General features: G+C 40.3%; 1 protein-coding gene across 2 annotated transcripts in view; it reads left to right on the top strand.

The window, feature by feature from the left end:
* Window positions 1-18,337, top strand: part of Eya3 (EYA transcriptional coactivator and phosphatase 3) — an 87,341-nt gene that overhangs the window by 5,229 nt on the left and 63,775 nt on the right. For both annotated transcript variants that reach the window (XM_041651877.1, XM_041651876.1), the window contains exons 2-3: window positions 12,722-12,818; window positions 16,787-16,830. In XM_041651877.1, coding sequence (XP_041507811.1) covers window positions 12,786-12,818; window positions 16,787-16,830 — 77 coding nt within the window. In that variant the 5' untranslated portion in view covers window positions 12,722-12,785. The remainder of the gene's footprint in view (window positions 1-12,721; window positions 12,819-16,786; window positions 16,831-18,337) is intronic.

The following is an 18,337-nucleotide window of genomic DNA, read 5'->3' as shown; positions in this document are numbered from 1 at the left end:
GATTTTTAAAACTAGATGTATGATTTCCTCCTGTTTTGAAATCATTTTAGAGTTTTAAGATTATTGTTTGAGTCTCTATCACAGCTTAATAGAAAGATTTTATTCTTTGTAAATACAAGTAATCTTCATTTGGGGATTTTTTTGCAATTGACCTATTAAAATCTGTAGTAAAGCCGGGCGATGGTGGCGCACGCCTTTAATCCCAGCACTCGGGAGGCAGAGGCAGGCGGATCTCTGTGAATTAGAGCCCAGCCTGGTCTACAAGAGCTAGTTCCAGGACAGGCTCCCAAGCCACAGAGAAACCCTGTCTCGAATAACCAAAAAAAAAATATGTAGTAAAATAGTAAACAAACAAAATACATAAAAAGATAAAAGAGGAGAAATAAAGAAAGAAATGAGTCCAGGTGGGCATGGTGCCCTGTGTCTGCAGTACCAGGATATGGCTGGACATGGTGATTGTGAGTTCCTGCTGAGCCTGGGCGACACCGCAAGACCTCGTCTTTAAACAGACAAAACAAAACACTACGTGACAATTCTGTCAGATATTATTCTATTCTAAATGGTTCATACATTATTAACTCCACCTCTTACAGCATTATGAGTATATTCTAATTTTCCATATGAAGAAACAGAGTACAGAGTATATAACTTGCCCAAAGTAACAAGGCTACTTAGGCAGATTTGAATTTGGTCTTCCTAGTTTCAACTGCTAACCTTTTATTTCTTTGTTGTTGTTCAAGAGACTACTATTTTTAGTCTTCTGCATCATAAAGGAACTGTAAAAGTTTAAGGTTTAAAAAGCAATTTGAAACAAATGATTACCTTTTTTTTTTTTGAGACAAAGTGTCTCTGTGTTGCTTTGTCTGACCTAGAGCTCACTCTGCTATCCTCAACTCACAAAAATCTGCCTGTCTGTGTCTCTGCAGTACTGAGATTGAAGGTGTGAACCTGGCCAGTATCACTGCTTTAATTAAATATTTATGTATTTATTTATTTGGTTTTTCGAGACAGGGTTTCTCTGTGGCTTTGGAGCCTGTCCTGGAACTAGCTCTGTAGATCAGGTTGACCTCAAACTCACAGAGATCTGCCTGCCTCTGCCTCCCGAGTGCTGGGATTAGAGGTGTGCACTACCACCACCCAGCCAGAAGATTTATTTTAAATTATGTGAGTTGCATGTCTTCAAATGGGTAGATGTTCACTATTGCAGGTGCCCTCAGAGGCTAGAGTCAATTGATTCCTGCTGGAGCTGGAGTTACAGGCAGTTGTGAGCTGTTGGACTAGGGTGCTGGGAACTTCGGATCTTCTGTCAGTGCATGCTCTTAACAGTTGAGTCATCTCTACAGCTCCTGCCTTTATTAGGTTTTGACCTCTGAAAGTTACCTTGATTATGTAAGGATTTTAGTCAAATAAATGTGTAAAAACAATTGAGAGGGGACCCTACTGGACCATGATTTTAACTTCAGTAAACCATCTGTGCATACAGTCCCAGCTTGGGAGATAGTGGCAGGAAAATCAGGAGTTCAAAGAGCCATCCTCAACTACAAATAGCGTTCAAGGCCAGTCTGGGCTACATGAGACCCTGTCTCAAAAAACAAACCATGAGGGATGAACATGATTAAAATGCTTTACATGCGTGCATAAAGCTGTCATAGTTAAACCCAGTCCTGTGTATAATTTATATGTATTACTTTCATGTGTTTGTGTCTTAGCTGCATGAGATTTTGTATAGCACATGTGTGCGAGTGCCCTCAGAGGACAAAGACTCAGATCCACTGGAACTGGAGTTATAGGCAGTTATGAGCTGCTTATATGGGTGCTGGCAACAGAGCCCAAGTCCTGCAAGAGCAGAATACAATCTTTTTGGGGGGGGGAGAGGGGGTTCGAGACAGGATTTCTCTGTGGTTTTGGAGTCTGTCCTTGAACTAGCTCTTGTAGACCAGGCTGGTCTCGAACTCAGAGAGATCCGCCTACCTCTGCCTCCCGAGTGCTGGGATTAAAGGCGTGCGCCACCATCGCCCAGCCCAGAATACAATCTTAACTGCTAAGCATCTCTCTAGCCTCTGTGTATAATTAATATATGCCAATAAAACACATAAAAAATGGCCCCCACACCCACAGAAGTCCTGAGTCCTGAGGTTGTGAAGCGCCTGGCTTACAGCGCACCCATCAGAAGAATCCTTTCTTAGTTTCCACATAACAGCCAAGGTTTAGGCCTGTTCGGTGCTTTTTAAAGGCGTCATTTTTGTTCTGGCATGCGTCATTTTTGTTCTGGTATTTAGTCAGTAGGGGACAAAGCTGCTTTATTTCTCCCCTTTTTTTTATCCCCACTCTAGGCTTTAAAACCAAGAAAAGAGGACTGAGGGCACGAAGCAGTTGCTCATCTGTGCGAGGTCACGGGTAGGGTCTGCAGTGGTGGATCACGTCCATGTCCCTGTTCAGCTTTTGAAATCTTAGAGCAGAAAGGAAGGTGTGGATTCTAACATTTCTGTCCTGTCCGAGCCGTTAGTGGTGTGAGGTCAGCAGACATAGTCAACTTTTTGCGTTTAATTGATTACTACCTCGTATTTATTTAGTCTTTTTTGAGTGTTAACTGTGCTATACACAAGCTGGCCTCAAATTCACAGCAGACTTGCCGAAAGCTGCGGTTAACTCTGACGAGCAATTGCTGTGAGTCGGTGCTGTCAGTGCACTTAAGTGGGGTCCACATACATGAGTAGTGGATAACTGGGGAATGAGAGCCGGAAGGGAAGAAAACTCGCCTTCTCCCCAGCGTCCTGTCATTATCTCTCTTGTCAGCGCTGGCTACTGGTGACTGTGGCATGCATAGCATACATTTTTACATCACTCATTCGTTTTGTCTGTGAGGTACAGACTATGGATTGAGAGCTCTGACTTGGAAAATAAACTTGCCTGACCTTGACTTCCAATTGCTGACTTCTTAGGTATATATCCTTGAGCAGGTTACCTGCTGTGCCTTTAGTTTTCCCATCTGTAGACCAGTGATGATTGTAAATGGTTCTTATGTTACAAGCATAATGGAAAAATTAAAACAGTAGTGTATAAAGGTACTTAGAACAATGCATGATCCATAAAAAGCATTCTATAAATGCTATTGGTACTATGACCTCATAGTTTGGATCTCCTGGGAATATTTGACTGTGGTGTTTTATATATATATGCTGAATAAAAACATTGGGATTGGCATGTTAAATTGTCCAGAAGTCTGGAAGCATCTTTTCTTGAAGATGTGTATAGAAAGGTCTTGTGTGGAGTTTTAGAATCAAAGCCGTGTGACAAAGATAAGCAGATCTGCAGGTCCATCTTACCTAATCTTTCATTGTAGTTTCTTACTATTTAGACCTTGCTCTTAATGATTTTAATATTCTTAGTTCAAAGATTTTATTTTTAATCTAAATTTTGTGATTATGTGTGTAGGTATATGATTGTGAGTGCTGTTGCCTGAAGACACCAGAAGAGGGCCTTGGTCCCTTGGACTTGGTTAACATGCAGCTGTGAGCCATCTCATGAGTGCTGGGAATTGAACTCAGGTCCTCTGAAAAAGCAGTATGAGCTCTAGATTGCTGAGTCATCTCTCCAGCCCTTCAAAGTTGTTTCTAAACAAATACATCATGAGTATTATGTGCTAACCTGTGCTTATGTTTTACAGATATTAACACATTTAGTCCTTATAAGAAAGGTAGCTATAGCCGGGTGGTGGTGGCGCATACCTTTAATCCCAGCACTGGGAAGCAGAGGCAGGTGGATCTCTGTGAGTAGTTCAAGGCCAGGCTGGTCTACAAGAGCTAGTTCCAGGATAGACTCCAAAGCTCCAGAGAAACCCTGTCTTGAAAAACCAAAAAGAGAGAGAGAGAGACAGAGACAGAGAGAGAGAGAGAGAGAGAGAGAGAGAGAGAAAGGAAAGAAAAGAAAGGTAGTTATTCCTGTTTCACACATGAAGTGACTGAGATCCAACAGGCCTTATCTAAGGTTTCATGGTTACTGTCAGAGCTGGTAGTCTGGTCCCAAAGTGTGTGTCCCCAGTATCTTACACTTGTCAGCCCTGCTGCTCTTAGAGATTAACTTTGTTGAAAAGGTACACTATTAAATCTCCCTTTGCTGCTCTTCTCCTTGTGAGCTGCAGGGACAGCACGAGGAGTGAGAGTGATGGGTTTTGTTTACAGACCTTTGAAGTAATAAATGCATTTGGAGAAATAAAAATTAATAAAACAAACTGATGTTAGTTTCTTTCAGCAGTTAGAATACAGACTTTTGAAAACCTTAGTTTTGAGGTTAATGCTGTTCAAATACCAGAGCCCTAGCTGACATGTAGATCAGATAATATGTGAAATGGAGTATATTTTTTATATAATTAGAAGCAATGTATTTTTTGAATATTCATGCCAAAGTGTAATATTATGTGTCCAGTTGCAGCTCCTACTGAAAAAATGTAATTCTCTGAGAACTGTTAAGGTTGTGGATTAAAATATAAAGGAAATGTTTTGAAGTTTGGGGTTCTGAAGTCTTGAAAATTCTAAAACTGACAAACTGAAAACTCAAGAGGTCTTAAGGCAGATTTATTTTTCTTTTATGTGCATTGGTGTTTTGTCTGTGTGAAGATATCAGGTCCCCTGGAACTGGAGTTGTAGACATTGTTAGTTGCCAAGTGGGTGCTGGGAGTAGGCCAGGTCCCCTGGACGAACAGCCAGTGGTTTTAACCACTGAGCCATCTCTTCAGCCCCTAGAGACAGTTTTCTTTGTTTTGATTTTTTGAAAAAGGGTTTCTCTATGTAGCCCATGTTGTCCTGGAACTCGCTCTGTAGACCAGACAGGCAAACTCAAAGATCTGCCTGTCTCAAGCCTCTTGAGTGCTGGGATTAAAAGTGTGTGCTACCACCGACCGACAACTTTAGAGATGGTTTATAGACAACTTTAAGGATGATTTTTCCAAGAAGTAAAATTAGAAATTGTAAAAGTAATTCTTGTTCTTACTATATTCCTAAAATATTCTTACAAGAATTTAATATAGCCTAAGTCTGTAACTTTCTCAGTAATTACGATATATTCTTCTCAGTGTAAAGTTAGCATAAATATTCCTACAGCTGACAATACCAAAGCATGTCTGTCCTTTATGCCTCCAAATAAAGGAGCCAGAATGTCTCACCAGCTCTGTCAGTCAGTTGACTGGGCTGATATTTATCGGCGTTGCCTTGCATGTGATGGCTTTTGTCTGCCTGCACAAAGTGGTGGTTGCAGGTGTGTGTTGTACCCCCCCAACTCTTCCCTCCGCCCCATGGGATTTGTGCTGTTGCCCAGGTTATGGCAGCTTGAAGCTGTAGTAATTAGGGGCGGCGGGGCTGCGTCCCCAGCACCCCGGCTGCCTGGCTAGCTTATGCCCGAAATAACAACACACAAACTGTATTCATTTAAACACTGCTTGGCCCTTTAGCTCTAGCCCTTACTGGCTAATTCTGATATCCCGATCAACCCATTTCTAATAAACTGTAGCACCGGTCTTACCGGGAAGATTCTAGCCTATGTCCATCCTGGGTCGGAGCTTCATGGCGTGTGTCTGCCCGGGAGCGGGGCATGGTGTCTCTCTGAGGCGTCTGCTCCCGAGAGGAGAGCTGTCGAGTCTGAGCTCACTTCCTCTTCCTCCCAGCATTCTGTTCTGTTTACTCCTCCCACCTATCTTCTAACCAATAAAATGGGCCACGGCAGTTCCTTTATTAGCCAATGACCTTCCTCCATCATGAAGCCTCTCTTAGAACCACTCTAAGGAAGTATTAAGGGCTGAGTATAGATCCACGGGATATTTCTGCCTCCTTCTGTAGGGCTGCGAATAAAGGATTCTGAAAGGATATTCTGGTATGTATTTTAGGTTTTTTTTTTTTTAAGGTAGAAACATTGCCTTCAGCTGATGCGACTTTAATGGAGTTTGAAAAAATAAGACCCAAAGGAGACTGAATAAGAACTAGATGGAGAAACTAGATGAGAAATTGAAGCATATGTAGACTTAGCAGACACCAAGGCACTAACCAGAGTGGAAGGCGCCTAGGGCATTCCTCAAGTCTCTTGGCCATTGCTCTCAGTTTTGAGCACCTGTAACCTGGGAACATTCTTAAAAGACGATGAAGGCTCTGACCATGGCAGGCAAGCATCTATTTCTGTACCATCTGTTCACCATAGCATTTAGTGAGTGAAGATGAAATCATGCCATTTTCTTGCTTGACCCTTGTTGCTTCTCCAGACTCCTTACCAGTACTTGCTGACACTCATCCTGGCATAGGAGAGCAGCTAAATCCCATGTAATTTTTTTTTTTTTTTGGTTTTTCGAGACAGGGTTTCTCTGTGGTTTTGGAGCCTGTCCTGGAACTAGCTCTTGTAGACCAGGCTGGTCTCGAACTCACAGAGATCCACCTGCCTCTGCCTCCCAAGTGCTGGGATTAAAGGCGTGCGCCACCACCGCCCAGCTCCCATGTAATTTTTTTTTTGTGATGTTTAGAAGAAATAAATTCGAATCCAGGAAGCAAATTTGCCTTCAAACATTGTCTCACTACTCTCTTCTTCCTCCTGCTTTCTTCCTGTTCTATCCTCCTTTCCCTGATGTTAGGGTCTTACTACATAGTCCTCATCCAACTTGAATTTGCAGTCCTCCTGTTTTTGCTACCTTGGTGCTGACACTAGGGCATGTGTCGTTCATCTTGTAGTCAGGAGAGGTGGATGTAAATGATTAGAACCTGTATATAGAAACAGATGAATAGAGATGCTCATCTACCTCCTCTAAGGAAAACTGGTTAGACTTATAACCCAGATTTATCGGTCATCTTTGGAAATTAATATTATGAAAGAGATAGCCATGACTTGTTCCCTAGCTGGTGGCACTGTTTTGGGAGATTGGCGAACTTTAGGAGTGGAGCCTAATGAGAAGTGGCCTTTGAAGTTTATAACCCCTAATTCCAGTGTTTTAAAATTAAACAGTTAGGCCAGGTATGATGGTTTATGCCTGTAATTTCTGCATTTGGGATGCTGAGGCAGGAGGATCAGGAGTTCAAGGCCACCCTTGGTTACTTACTTGGGCCCCTGTCTTTAAAACAAAAATTTGGGGGGTAGTTTGAGACAGGTTTTCTTTCTCTGTAACTTTGGAGCCTGTCCTGGAACTTGCTCTGTAAACCATTCTGACCTTGAACTCAGAGAGGTCAGCCTGTCTCTGCCTCTTGAGTGCTGGGATTAAAGGCTTGAGCCTCCACCTGACTTGAGTTTGTTCTTAAGGCATCAGAAAAGTCTCTAAGATTCATCAAGACAACAGAGTATGTGAAATTGTCAGTGATACTGATTGAGTATTTCTTGTATTTAAATTTAGAATTGGACTCAGCATAAATATGGGATGCTAACTTTGGACTTATATGCCAGATTTGTTAGACAACATTTCCAATTATTCGAAATGTTTTTGAGTGTTTCATGGTCCTGTTTCCCTCCTTCTTTTGTTACTGTTTTTGTTTTCTTTCTCTGTCTCTCTCTGTGTCTCTGTCTCTGTCTCTCTCTCTCTCTCTTTTTTTCTTTTTGTTTATTGAGACAGGGTTTCTCTGTAGCTTTGGAGCCTGCCTTGGAACTCGCTCTTGTAGACCAGGCTGGCCTCAAACTCACAGAGATCTACTTGCCTCTGCCACCCGAATGCTTGGATTAAAGGCTTGTGTCACTACCTCCCAGCCGTTTTTGTTTCTTTAAATAAGATCTTATATAGCCTGGACTGCTGTTCTGTATGTCCAAAGAATGGTTCATAATAACCATGCTTCAGTTTCAGATGAGTGAGTTTATTTACATAGCAAACAAAAGTAAAAGACCAAATAGTAAAGAGCAGATAGCAAAACATGATCAGATCGGACGCCCCCAACATCAAGTAGAGATCTCTAGCTGTGCCTAGCTATTGGCCATTTAGCTTTTTATTTTATTTTTTTATTTTTTTAATATTTATTTATTATGCGTACAATATTCTGTTTGTATGTCTGCTGGCCAGAAGAGGGCACCAGACCTCATTACAGATGGTTGTGAGCCATCATGTGGTTGCTGGGAATTGAACTCATGACCTTTACGAAGAGCAGGCAATGCTCTTAAGCACTGAGCCATCTCTCCAGCCCCATTTAGCTTTTTATTAAACCAGTCAGAGTGACACATCTTCACAGTGTACAAAAAGGTTATTCCACATCATAAATATATTGCGGTGGTGGCGCACGCCTTTAATCTCAGCACTTGGGAAGCAGAGGCAGGCGGATCTCTGTGAGTTCGAGACCAGCCTGGTCTACAAGAGCTAGTTCCAGGACAGGCTCCAAAACCACAGAGAAACCCTATCTCGAAAAACAAAACAAAACAAACAAACAAACAAATATATATATATATATATATATATGCTTACTTTCCCTTGCCTAAGAGCTGTAGTAGCACATTGAAATAGACTGAGTTACACTTATGTCCATTATGATCACAAGACAAGTACTGTAGATACAGCTACACAAGAAAGATTATGAGACAGGAATACAGAATTTTGAAGTAAAGTATTCACTACTAATTATTTACTTTCTGACTTCTTAGCCATGAAAATAAAAGTTAAGTTTTCATATTATAAAAAGATTTGGCTTTGTTTTTGAATACGCTTGTTCATAAACTATCTGCAGTAGTATTTTAAAAATTGGGTGTTTGGGGCTCAGTGAGCTGACTCAGCCTGGTGATCTGAGTCAAGTCCCCAGAACCCACATGGTGGAAGGAGAGAAGAGTCTCCTGCAAGTTGTCCTCTGAGCTTCACATGTGCACAGCACATGCCCCTGATCCCCACAAAATAAACAAATGGAGAAAAATACGTTGGCATGGAGTGGTGACTCAGATGAAACGTAAAGCTAACTCGGGCGGGGGTGTCAGGGTGTTTGATTTCTAGGCCAGCATGACATTGTGAGGAACTCCCCGCAAAAAACCACAAAAGAACAGACTGTGTCAGCTCCTTTGAATCAAACCAGTTTTTAACCTTTTCATTGACACTTAGAAATATGAAGTCATAGGAAATACTGTTTTTCTTCTCGATTTTATATTTTCCTTGATTTTTTTTGAGATTGCAATTTAATGGCAACATTTTCCCCTTTCCTTTCCTCCATCCAAACCTTCCCATATCCCAGCCCCTGCTCTGCTCCAAACCTTCCCATATCCCAGCCCCTGCTCTGCTCCAAACCTTCCCATATACCAGCCCTGCTCTCCTTCAAATTCTTGGCCTCTTTTTTCATTATTGCTATTACATGCATGTGTGTGTATGCATATATATCTTAAGTATAACCTGCTGAGCCATGTGTCGTGTGTCGTGTGTGTGTGTCCATGAAGGCGTATGAGCACTAGCGGGTTGGCATCTTCAGAAAGGACAATAAAGCAAGACTGGCAGGTTGTGACTCTCCTGTCCCAGTGCTTACCAGGTGCTGAAACAAGAGATTAGCTTGCTGGCTTCATAACTCCATCAGCATTTGACTGAGGTTTTATTAAGTTCATTTTTATAGCATTCACATCTTCACCCCACATCTGACATAGCTATTACTATTTGGTGTTTTTAAGTCTTCATTTACCACAGAATAATGTCAGGTTTCACTAATGGTGAAAATATGTATAAACTAGAACTAATCCATGGAAATGAGAATTTTGAGATTTTTTTTGCAATAACTCTACATTGCTTTTATTATCCAAACTGGAACCAAGAATTGTGCTTATGTTTTATAGTGAGCGGACTTTCTATTATATAGTCTATGTCAATTAGGAAAAGTTGTGGTGGCGTAAACAGTAGTTGAATTAGCCTGTGGTAGTGGTGCATGCCTTTAATCCTGGCACTGGGGAGGGGGCGGGGGGGCGGGGCAGGCAGATCATTGTGAGTTCGAGGCCAGTCTGGTCTATAGAACAAGTTTTAGGACAGCCAGAGCTACACAGAGAAACTCTTATCTCAAACAAACAAACTAACTAACAAAAAACAAAACAAAAAAGAAAAAGAAAGAAAGGAAAAAAAGGTAGATAGTAATATACTTAGCATGTATGAGGCTCTGGGTTTACTCTCTAGAATCACAAAAAAAAAAAACAAGAATAGAGACAGAAAAAGGAAAATAGTGCAAGTTTTAGCACACCGATAAATGCTAGAAATGTGAAGAATGTAATGGAATTATGTAATTTATAGTTATTAATATATATTTTATTTGCACATGTACTAGAATGTGTTTTTGGAAGTGTCTCATACTGCAGTTGCCAGGATCCAAGGAGATCCTCAGGCTACTTGGATTTGATTTGGTTTTGGTGGAATTGCTGTTTTATTTCCCTTTTTTTCCCCTTTCTTTTCGTTTTTCTTTTTTCTTTTTTTGAGATTGTGTTTCCCTGTGTAGTCAGCATGGCATCAGAGTTGCAATAATCTCTCTGCCTTGGCCTCTTGAGTGCTGAAATTATGTGTGTGTGCCACCATCCAGCTTTTGTTTTAAAGTTATGGAAATGACTAGTGATAATTGACCAGTTAGTTAAAAATATCAAGTATGGGGCTGGAAAGATGACTCAGCGGTTAAGAGCACTGGCTGCTCTTCCAGAGGTCCTCAGTTCATTTCCCAGCACCCACATGGTGGCTCACAACCATCTGTAATGAGAACTGGTGCCCTCTTATGTATGCAGGCATGTGCGCAGGTGTACATTATTAATAAATCTTTTTTAAAAAATCAAGCCTGTGTTTCCTAAGTACTTTTCTCTGAAATATGGAAACTACATCTTTTTGTTCCTTTCAGTTGAAGAGCTGAGAGGAAGGATATTGGTAGTTTTAAAGATGTTAGCAAGAATGTTTATTTTCTAAGAAGAAACAAGTAGAATTATTTTCTCATTGTTTTTCATAAGGAAGTCACCTTGTAACATACTACAGAATTCATATTGAGTAGCTCAGGATTTTAATAATAGTTTTGAATATTTTGAACATTTGGTTATGTATTTCTTTCTTTTGAAACTTATTACCCCCATTTTGATCTGTAAAAAAAATTGTTCTATTTTAATGTTCAGATTTTGTATTTAAAAACAAAATTAGAGAACATGTTATTGACTATCATCTTTAATTATTGTCTTTATCTTCCTCAATCTCAGTGTAGATTTTAACCCTGCCCCAGGGAAGTGATTCCCCTCCCTCTCAGCTAAAAGCACACTCAGAGTACAGTTTTTACACCCATAGGCCTTGGTTGACATAACGTGGAGTGTTAATAACTTTCTTTGTAGGTAAAACACAATTTCAAAAAAATGAAGAGTGAAGGCATTCTGTTTCTCTAAGAGTTAGATCCTATTTTGTTTGCTCTTGTGGGATGAAATCATATATTTACAAATGTACATTTGCATAGTGCAGTAACCACATAAAGAGATTCTAATTTAAGGTAGTCATAAATTGGTAAAAGAAAAAAGTGTTTATCTTTTACAGCCACAAATCAGTTTTATGGTCACATAGTTTATGCTCTTCTGTGTTGAGCAAAATGAGCCTGGGGAGGGTTGTAGCCATGAGCTTTCATTTCTGCATCCTGTAATTCTGCAGGGCTAGTTGTCTGTGTCATATAGTCGGAACAGAGTCTTGAGAGACTGTAAGAGGCACGTGTGCATTGAGCACCTTTGTTTCCCTTTTGATATTTGAAGAGCAGAGGAAGGAGCAAAGCTGTTGTCACCTAATGTTAAGGTTTTTCAGCTGCTTGCATTGCTTGCGCTCGTTTTCCTTTCTTAAGTATCGCTCTAAAAGGTGTATTATATTGTACCAAAAGAGAGCAACACAGGTTGACTGGGCAGCAGAAACGAAGGCTTTGGTGTTCCTGTTTCTGTTGTTCATTTCATTATCTCTGCAGCAAGAGTCTGAACTTTAAACTTTGTGTTAAGGTGGGTTTGATGGTTGGTAGAAGTCACACAGGAGCGTTTATCAGAAAAGAGCCATCCTCAGTTAAGTAGGAATGGAGTATTTCGTTTTTATAATGTCTCTCCTGTTAGCAGGTCAAAGAAAGGTTTAAAAATTGAAATTAGGACCAGAGGAACAGGGTTTGAAAAATATTTAAATAATTACCTTGTATATTTGGTGGATGCTCATTATTTCAGATTAAACTGAATCTTAGCTTTACATAATTATTTTTCCTTAATTCTCATATTTAAGGTTTCACTTTACTTGTTTATTTGCCTTATCAAGATCCAGAAGAATTACGTTTTCATTTAAATTGATTACATATAGACAGATAGTTGATTGTGATGTATTTAATTGATTTTCCAGTTTGTCCTATTTAAAGCGATTCTGTGTGTCTGTGTTAACAGTTATGTAAATGTTCCACATTAAAGCAGGTTAGATGTTATCTTAACTTACTGACCTTCTAGGCCAGTCTCTATCATTTTAAACGTAACCCTAATCCTTAAAAAAATTGTTTTATTATCTGCACATGGCTGTCATTGTAAAGTGTTTAAGGCATTAGGCACTATAGTAACCGTGGAAGTGGCTCCACGTGTCGGCTTTTGCAGAGCTTTACAGAAGTTATTGCGCACAGCTCTCGTGACTTGGAACAGCATGTCAGTTTTGAGAAGCCACGTGCAAGTTTGAGATTTTGAGATTGGAACTAACGTAGAAAGCTTGAGTAGCAAAGTATTAAAAAGTTATTCTCTGATGGCCTTGATGATAATACTTTATGAATATATAAAGCTTTGCATTCCTCTCTTTTTACAGTTTGTGAAGACTGCGGAGACCTGCAATCCAGTCACATTAAGTGTGTAAAGAGATAGTGGTCCTCATGGAAGAAGAGCAAGACCTACCAGAGCAACCGGTGAGTGTTCAAGTTGATTGTAGAAAAGCTAAGCTGAAGAGATTTTGAGTAGTATTCAGTTATACTTACAGAATCCAAATTAGAAATAACAATGAAGAACAGGATCCTTAGTGATTTCCCTCGGAGAAAGCAATGTTGTATGTTCTTTTGTTTTGCTTTTGAGATGGACTTGCTGTGTGCAGTCTCTGGCAGCCTCAAACATGTGATCCTCTTACCTCAACTTCCCAGATCAGGATCACAGATGTGCACCGCCTTACCTGGCATGTTGTATGTTTTTAAAATTAAACTTGGCTAACTTACTGCTGGGAAATCTGTGCTGCACACTCAGTAGTAAGTGTTGCCCTTTCTTTATGTATTGAGAGTTGCACACTTATGGTTACTCTGCCATTGTTTTAGCCCTCTCAGTTAAAGTAACTGTAAAAGTTAGGGAGACATAAGTAATTAATAGAAATACTGAAATTTTTAAATGTGATCCCTGCCCTTGGTGAGTTATTACTAACCAGGGGGTATAATAGGGTTAAAATCATCGTGAGCAGTATATATAGGATGTGCACTGTTGACACAAACAACTGAGTTATAGACATTAAATGTACCAAGGAAAATTGTATCATTGAGTGTTAATGTAGTAAGAGAAAAGTCTACTCATAAATTCAGAAAGACTTACATAAATGTTGACATACTGTTGAAAGAGAACCCTTAGTTACTCCCTACCTAATTAAAGTAACAAGAACTGTGAGACTGACATGGCTTCTACTCTGCTTCCCTCTCTTGTCATTCTGTTCAGTTTCTAGAACTTGTATGCAAAGCAAATTGTTAGTGGAAGGGAAGAGACTGAAGCACTCTAAAGCCAGAATTCCTGTCCTGTGGTTATTGTTATGGAAAGTCTCTCTCCCTTTTTCCCCTCCCTCCCTTCCTTTCTTCCTTTCTTTCTTTTCTTGGTTGAGACAGGGTTTCTCTGTGTAGCCCTGGCTGTCCTGCACACCTTTAATCCCAGCACTCAGGAGGCAGAGGCAGGCGGATCTCTGTGAGTTCGAGGACAGCCTGGTCTACAAGAGCTAGTTCCAGGATAGGCTCCAAAGCTACAGAGAAACCCTGTCTCAAACAAACAAAAAACAGAGGAAGAGTGCGTGATTTTCAGGAGAAGAGCTGTGGGGCAGGTTGTAGTAGAGATCCCTTTGATAGAACAAGGGGCTCTGCCGCAGACCACTAAGATGGCACGGCTGACTCAATCCTGTATTCCACTCTTCTTTTCCGTGAGGGGGCGTAGTCTATAGACTGTAAAGGACAGCCTCCCTGAATTGGTCATTCTTTTGGTTTTGAAGGCAGTGTCTCTCTAAGAAGCCCAGACTGGTCTTGACTTCTCTGTATAGCCCAAACTGGCCTATAACTCATGAGCCCACTGCCTCAAGCCTCTGGGGTGCTGAGATCTTAGGGAATGCACCACCATATCCATCTTATGATATTTTAGATGAATTCTGATCTTCCTGACTCTGAAGTTTTTCCTCATAAGCTCACTTTGTTTCTTTGAGACAAAAATCTGTTTGTGGTCTATGCCGTCCTTGAACTGCAGGCAAGTCTGAGTGCTGGGAGTGCAGTCATGTGGTACCATAAGCAGCTGTTCAGTGGACCCCAGACTTAGAAATACAACTGTCAGACCAATGTTTATCATCTCTGGGAAAAACAAAACAAAAACCAGTGAATGAGTGACATGTTTGAAACAGCTGCAAAGAAGCGTGCTGCCAAAGCCTTGTTACTGTTTTCTTGAGGAGTGAAGGAAAAGGGGCCAGAAACTACATACTGTGCTGATTAATGTCGATTCAGTAACAGCATCCTAAAACTGAACGGACCTTAGAAAAGAATATGATATTTGGGTAGTAATATTGACAGTTCCAAGTTTTGGGATATGAATGGCTCAAGTGACTTTATGATACTAAAAAACTGAGAAAAAGTCTTCTAAGTATCCCAGAATAATGACATTATTTCTTCAGCACTCTGTAAATTGCAGTGAGCGCCCCCCTTCTTTTCCTTTTTGTGGGAGTCGTGGTGGTTGTCTATTACTTGTTTTGCTCTTATTTCTCTTGTCTGCAGTACTAAATGTTGAATGAGAGTCCTGTCGGCGCTAAGCGAGCGCTTTATCTCCCCACTAGCCTTTGGGTATTTCCTGTTGTTTCATTGCTGTTTTCTCCTCTTCAAGTAGAGGCTGACACTATCAGCGAGAGGGTCCTTCATCTGAAGACAGGACTGCTGCATCCTGTAAGGCTGCACATGATAGCACCCAAAGCCGTTTGTAATCTGATGATTTCTCCTCACTGTTAGCTAAGTGTGGCCTGGTAGTAGTATTTTCTAGATGTGCCTTTTTTCCAAAAAATAAGAGGCTCTACCATTTTATTTTCTTCTTTTACCATGTCACACTGTGACTAAAGAATGTTGGTTTGCTCTCCCCCACCAAAAAAAAAAAAAAAAGCAGTGGTGGCGCACGCCTTTAATCCCAGCACTCGGGAGGCAGAAGCAGGCAGATCTTTGAGTTTGAGGTCAGCCTGGTCTACAAAGTGAGTTCCAGGACAGCCAGTACTGTTAAACAGAGAAACCCTGTCTCGAAAAACCAGAGAAAAAAAAAAGAATGCTGGCTATATGTCCCGATGTGTTTAAGGGACAAAAACACTATAAATAGATGGAATCAGTCTAGATGGAATAGTCTCCTTCATTTGTTACCAGATTTTCAGTAGGTAAAAAAACATAGGAATAAGTAAGTGTATATTGTGTATACACGTTATAATGGAGTGGACAGTATAGGGAGTTGTCCTAAACTGGCACAGTCCAGCTGTGGCCTTTAGTTTACTCTGAAATTTATTTTTAGGACACTCCTTTCCATTTGTGTAGTCTCCTATGTTTTCTACATTTGATGTTGTTTCCTTCCTTTCCATTTTCTCTGTTTTCTCAGGCGGTCTCTAAGATATAGTGCAGATTCTATTATCTTGCAGGTGCTCGAAGGCTCGTTATTCTCAGGGTAGGCTCGGAACTCCCTGGTCTGATATCTAAGGATGGACCTGTGTGAGCAGACTACTGTTCACTGACGCTTCACTATGTTCTTGTCTCCTCCTGGGCTACTCCTAGGTGCAGTGAATTTTGGGTGTTTGAATTTCATGTTCTTTATTATCATTGAACCCTTTTTATGACTTTTTGTTCATATCAGTCCCCCCTTCCCCACTCCCAGATAGATGTTCCTCTGTACCTACTGAATTCAATTTTTCAGGTTTCAGCTTCTATTGTTTTTTTTTTTTTTTTTTTTTAAAGACGGGCTGTCTATAGCCCTGACTGGCCTGAAACTCACTCTGTAGACCAAGTTGACTTTGAACTCACATCTACTTGCCTCTGTCCCTCCACAGTGCTAAGACTAAAGGTATGAGCCACCACACTGGGGTTCTCAATTGAATTAAAAATGATAGAATACTTTTTTGTATGTGTTTTGTCTGAGTCTGCATTTCATCCTGGGATTCTTTAGCCTCTTGGTTGGCTTATTATATAGGTAATTACTATTGTGTAGGAGCTTCACATATTTGCATAATAACATTTATTCTAGGTCTAATCAAAACAAAATGAAGCAAATATTGGTTGATATATAGTCAACTTTCCCTACCAGTTATCAATATTTGTGAACTAAGGCAAGGGTAAATATAATGTGCGAAACTATTTTTTTAGTACACTTATTATGTAAACATTCTCATTTCCTAAGTAATACAGTACAGCTATTCACACAGTATTTACACTGTATTAGATAGCATAAGTATAGTGTAAAGTACATGAGAACTACGCTTGTAATATAACTGCCATGGACATCTACAGATTTTGGTGTCAGTGAGGGTTCCTGGAGCCAGCTCCTGTGATGCTGAGAGACAATTGTGTGTTTGAACAGCTAGGGTTTCAGATCAAATTACTGCACTGATTTCTGCGTATGCTGATGTTTACAGGTGAAGAAAGCCAAGATGCAGGAGCCAGGAGAACAAACTTTAAGGTATTTATAAAATTGGGCTTCTTTGAAATAACCTGTCTTACTTTTTACCCTGTGCCAATTAGCATAGGGCCTGCTTTGTGTTTTCATTGTCACCTTTCATTGTGAAATTATTTGCTTTCAATTAAATATTCTCTCCAAAATAGGATTCATAAAACACTTAAACTAGAGACTCGTTTGGACAGCATAGCAAGACCCGGTCTCGGAAAAAAACTACTTTTCCTAAATAGCTATCCTCTAGTACTTATCTAAATTTTTGTAGTTAGGCCTTCATTACTTATTAAACAGTATGTACTGAGTTCATTTTATATATATCAAGCTTTTGTGGAGAAACTCATAAATGAAAAATGATATATTCTTTTTTTTTTAAATATTTATTTATTTATTTAGTATGCCTGCAGGCCAGAAGAGGGCACCAGATCTCATTACAGATGGTTGTGAGCCACCATGTGGTTGCTGGGAATTGAACTCAGGACCTTTGGAAGAGCAGGCAATGCTCTTAACCGCTGAGCCATCTCTCCAGCCCCAAAATGATATATTCTTCAGTCAAATGTACAGTATAAAGAAAGGAAAGACCAAAATAAAGGAAATACAAAGAATTTGGCATTAATTATCAATTGAGTATGTAATACCCTAGACATTGGTTTCACTTCTATAGAAAGGAGGTATCTTCTTAGCATCTCATGTTCTGCCTACAGTGCCGTCACGGTTGTCATTTTTCCAGAGCTTTACCTCTTGTTGGTTGTCCACTCATCATCTGAGCCAGTATCTGCAGCATTTCCAGCACATGGATTTCAAGAATGCTGTTTTTACCACCACATAGGTCACCCAGATCTTTACCCTGCAACTGCCATGGATCTCATTCTTACACTTTACATTTCTAAATTTTCTTTATTTTCTTTATTACTCACTTGCCTTTCTCTCAAACAGGCTTCAGTTTCTTTCTTATGCTAGTTAAGTTCTGATATCTACTTCTGTAGGGTGTGGTGGCTCATGCCTTTGATCCCAGCACTTGGGAGGCAGAAACAGGCAGACATCTAAGTTTGAGGCCAGCCTAGTCTACAGAGCAAGTTCCAGGACAGCTAAGGCTACACAGAGAAACCCTGTCTAGAAAAAAGCCAAAGGAAAAAAGGGGGGGGGGAGCATTGCCAAAGAAATGACTCAGGGATTAGGAGCACTGGGTGCACTTCCAGAGGACATGGGTTCAATTCCCAGCATCCACATGGCAGCTCACAACTGTCTGTAACTCCAGTTTCGGGAGATCTGACACCTTCACATCAGTGTACATAAAATAAAGTTTAATTTTTAAAAAATTCTGTTAAAAACAATCTGAGTACTGAGATTTAAAGACTTAAGCCACAATGCTCAGCTGTAAACGTTCCCCTCCATCCGTCACACTAGGGATTGAATCCAGGGCCTTGTGTGTGCTAGGAAAAGCTCTGTCACTGAGCTACATCCCACAGCCCTAAAAGCATTTTTAAAAGTATGAGTTAGTATCGCTGTGTACATG

Source organism: Microtus oregoni, unplaced genomic scaffold, assembly GCF_018167655.1.
Source record: "Microtus oregoni isolate MIOR12 unplaced genomic scaffold, Mior012 000005F_ref0000423, whole genome shotgun sequence".
In the NCBI taxonomy this organism is placed as follows: domain Eukaryota; kingdom Metazoa; phylum Chordata; class Mammalia; order Rodentia; family Cricetidae; genus Microtus; species Microtus oregoni.
Note: the sequence above shows the minus strand (reverse complement) of the source record. Positions and strands in the feature narration are given on the sequence as shown.